At 41.2% G+C, this 4110-nt stretch overlaps 1 protein-coding gene across 1 annotated transcript; it reads right to left on the bottom strand.

Moving 5' to 3' along the window:
• Positions 1-306: 306 nt before the first annotated feature.
• Positions 307-762, bottom strand: atoh7 (atonal bHLH transcription factor 7; the record flags this gene model as incomplete). Its single annotated transcript, XM_083774933.1, has 1 exon — positions 307-762. One exon carries the CDS (start codon positions 760-762, stop codon positions 307-309), a length of 456 nt encoding a protein of 151 aa, XP_083631059.1.
• Between the last annotated feature and the right edge of the window lie 3348 nt (positions 763-4110).

Raw genomic sequence — 4110 nt, 5'->3', positions numbered from 1 at the left:
CCTATGTTTATAGTACAAGCTAATTGTCATATACTAAGTAACCACACAGTGTACATACGGTATATCATACTGAAACAGTCAATTTTCCCCATTTCCTACTTGAACAAAACCTGCTCAATATGGGTTTACAAGCCAAAACAAAAGGCTAAATAAAAGTTTCAAAATAAAATAGAAACCTTTTTCAATGTCATCAAAAAAACTAGATAAATTATACAAATAAATGCAATACAAATGTATTTACTTAGTCCTGTGTTATAAAGTAGGCACAGTGTCATTTTCATACTGTCATTCACATGACATGTGTGATTAGCAGTTGGCCACAGCAGAATACGTTGGGAGCGCATGGCCCTCAAACTGATATGGGAATGAGGAGTCAATGTACTCCTGCTCCATAGAAGAGTCATACCTCATGAGGCAAGGATAGTTGTCAGGCTGCACACTGCAGTCAAACTCCAGGTCCAGCCACTGTCTGTGGGGAGCGTTGTGCCTCCTTGAATCTGTCAAGATCCGATTAAGGGCCATGATGTAGCTGAGGGCCATCTGCAAGGTCTCGTACTTGGACAGCTTCTTATCCTCCCCCCACTGAGGGACCACTTTGCGGAGGCAGTCAAAGGCTGTGTTTAAGCCCTGCATCCTCTTCCTCTCGCGGGCGTTGGCGGCCATCCTTCGCCGTGTGACAGTCTCATATTTCTCTGGACTCTTGGAGTCGGCCTCTGAAGACTCAGAACCAGAGTCAGTGCAACTGGGTCGGCGGCACTTCATACTTTTTTTGCCAAAAATATTGCTCTCCAGCGGTGAGTGGTGACAAAGACCCAGACGTGAAAGAAAGGCTTCGGCAGATAGTTTGCCAAGTTCAACCTCAGGATTGCAAATTAGCCTCAGGGTTCTTCTGAGCTCATGTCCATAAGAAAGCCTCGTCGGTGTCCAGTATAGTGGATGTCCTGAGCATCAGAATGGTCCAAGGGGTTTCTGATGTTAGACATACTGGGGGAGCGGCTTTTATAAGACCCCACAGATGAACAGGTGGTAGCAGGTGGGGTCCCCCTCCCCAAAGCCATCTCCGTCCTCAATACTGATGGAACAGAAACACACCCATGCAGACTCACAAACACCCACACCCACTCACGCACGCCGCACACACGCATTTTGCACGCGCGCACACACACACACACACACACACACACACACACACACACACACACACACACACACACACACACACACACACACACACACACACACACACACACACACACACACACACACACACACACACACACACACACACACCTTAATGAAATTCCAATTAGCTTGGCCTGGTCTATCTGGTCATGGCTTCACCCAGAGCCTACCATCTGGTCAGCAGCACAACTTACTGCTGTTGACCATGTTTCTTCTGCACGTGAAGCTAAGCTAATACAGAATTACTGGCTTTGATTACTAATGTCGCTCCCATGGTTTCAATGTTGCCCAATTGAACTGAAATTTTGTAAATAAAACCTGCATTGAGTGCATTCATTACAATTATCACTAATGGTGAATTTGCTGATAAAAAAATTGCACTCCCACTATATTTTCTTTTTAATATATTTTCTATATCTATATATTTTCGTTAAAACAAATTGCACGTTCACTATTTACTTTCAATGCACTAAAGTCTTATCTGTGAATAATGATTTTACCGACATACATACCAAACATACAATAAAATAAATACATTTAAATAGCATTGTATAGTAGTAGTAGTAGTAGTAGTGTTTCTCATATTTCTTTTCATAATTAAACTACACAATGTTTGACCACAAATCCACATGAGTAAGGTTTTGATAAATTACATAAGTCATCGAGTAGCCTCGGGAACCCAGGCGTTTTGTTAAAAAAGAATAATCGAGAAGACCGACCCCTTTCACTTCCCACAGTAGCATCCTGCTACTGTCCTCATGATAACAATGATAATCTGAGATTAGCCTGAGGCAACAGAAGTTAAGTGTAAGTGTGGCCCCTAACCTGGGGGGATTGAAACAACATTCAGCTGCCTTTTGCTGGAAGGGATTAGATTAGTGGTTTAAAACAATATGGAACAAGATGTTACACATATTTCTACAACATTTGAGATCGCAGAAATTATTTGTCCAATACAAAAGCATCTCTCCAATTACTGTAGGTTACGTGTGATCATGTTGGACATTGTGTGTCGGTGCTGTACGTGTTCTTAATGAAGCACAGTATGTGGCATGCATTAGTGTTGTTTGCATTCTGGGGACCACATGTGAAATTAATAATTGATCTGTCAAGTGGTCCGAGGAAATGAGATAGACAGAATAACTTGTCTGTCTGTCATCAAGAAGTGTGAAAGCATACATGGAGGGGGCGCACACACACGCGGACGCACGCGGACACACGCACACACACGTGCTTGTAGATCTGCTATTTTCAAAATAATTGAGAAATGTCGAAATAATTATATAATAACAAAAATACCTGTAACACCAAATAAAATACTGGAGCACGTTTTATTTTTGCAGGGGTGACTGTGTTGAAACAATGATGCACTTATATTTTGATGCCAATACTTTTGCACATTTACTCGAGGAGAAATTTGAATACAGGCCTTTTACTTATAATAACGGTATTGTTACTTTTACTTATAAGTAAAGAATCCGAGTACTTCCAACACCACTGTTTTACAGGCAGAGGAAGAAGTGAGCTTTTTCCTCTGTTTTCTGGTGTCTGTAACATAACATTTTAACCGGGCATCGCTGTGACAAATGGGACACTAAAAGCTTGGGGTCATAGAAGCATACTGAATGATTAATCACTATTAGAAGCCACAGGATAATGTCTGTTCCTAATATTGGGTCATGGTCGCAAACTGGTGCTGTCTGGTCATTTCAGGCATAGGCTGTGCAATTAGGCATATAATCCCATCTACCAGTTGGTTCATTGATTACAGATTGATGTAGTTGGCCAGCTGCTGCTTGTCGTGTCTGAGGGTCTCGACTCAGACATGGGCCTAGTCCTACCGGTCGTGTTTTAGAGGCTTGTTTTTTTTCCCCAATCCCTCACGTGATTGGCTTGTCTGAGCACTGTACGTCCAACACAAAAAAACTAAACTTGCTCATAAAGCCATATGTCACAGGAGAAGAGTGACCCGCCTGTTGTGATGGTGTCAGTTATCAGAATTAATCCAGAAAGGAGGATATGGAGAACAGGAGAAGTGAAGATTACGGCATGGGGCATATGATTCCGTCTGGGAGAAAGTTGTGGAGGAAAGAAATTGATTGGCTATTCTGAGCACGGATGGCTTGACTTTATAAATGTAACTGATAAATTGCATTACATTCACATCATCTATTGTGAGATTAAGCATATTCATTCATGGCATACATTGCTTTCAATGACGAGCATGTAGTCGAAACATTGCCTGCACAGATAATGTTGCCATCAAAAGGAATACCATTCAATGACAGTAGTAATTTCTTGTGTTGTAATCATGTCACAGTACCGTCCTAGTTGTTACATACAGTACATCACATTGTCTTACTTTTTTCCTCTCTGCAAGAGAGGAGCTGTGAAGTATGTATTGTCAATTGTCAATACTATTGTCAATGTATTGTATGATCTGTCTGTCCTATCCTGATGACTGCTTGGCAGTAAATTAATTTCAGCAAGGACAAATAAAGTATCCATCAATCAAACTTGCATCCATTATTAGTGACCACTGTATTTCCCCAAATACTATGGTTTTAATTGTTTTCTGGTCAAGCATGGTCTAAAAAAGCCAATTATTAGTATTACTCTGGAACACATCCAATCAGCTAACAAGAAGTCCTGGCAGCTGGTCAGATGAGCCTGGGGGGTGTAAGTGGGTCACGCAAGGTGAATGTAATTTCATGCCTATTTGAACTTTATTCTCCTCTAATTGGACTGATTAGCAATGGTTAATTGGTTTACAAGGTTTGCCATTTGTGCATACTATGGTGTCAGCGTCACTGGAAAGCTTGTATTATAACATGGTCATTATAGCATTAATGGTTGTGGAACATTTCACCATAGGAAAGAAAAAGTGTGTAATTGGGAGGAGATTAAATAACACAGTGGTGAAAGTAA

The sequence above is a fragment of the Protomyctophum parallelum genome (assembly GCF_964188405.1).
Source record: "Protomyctophum parallelum genome assembly, chromosome: 10".
NCBI lineage: Eukaryota > Metazoa > Chordata > Actinopteri > Myctophiformes > Myctophidae > Protomyctophum > Protomyctophum parallelum.
The sequence above is the reverse complement of the archived record's forward strand: the minus strand, read 5'-3'. Positions and strand labels throughout refer to the sequence as shown.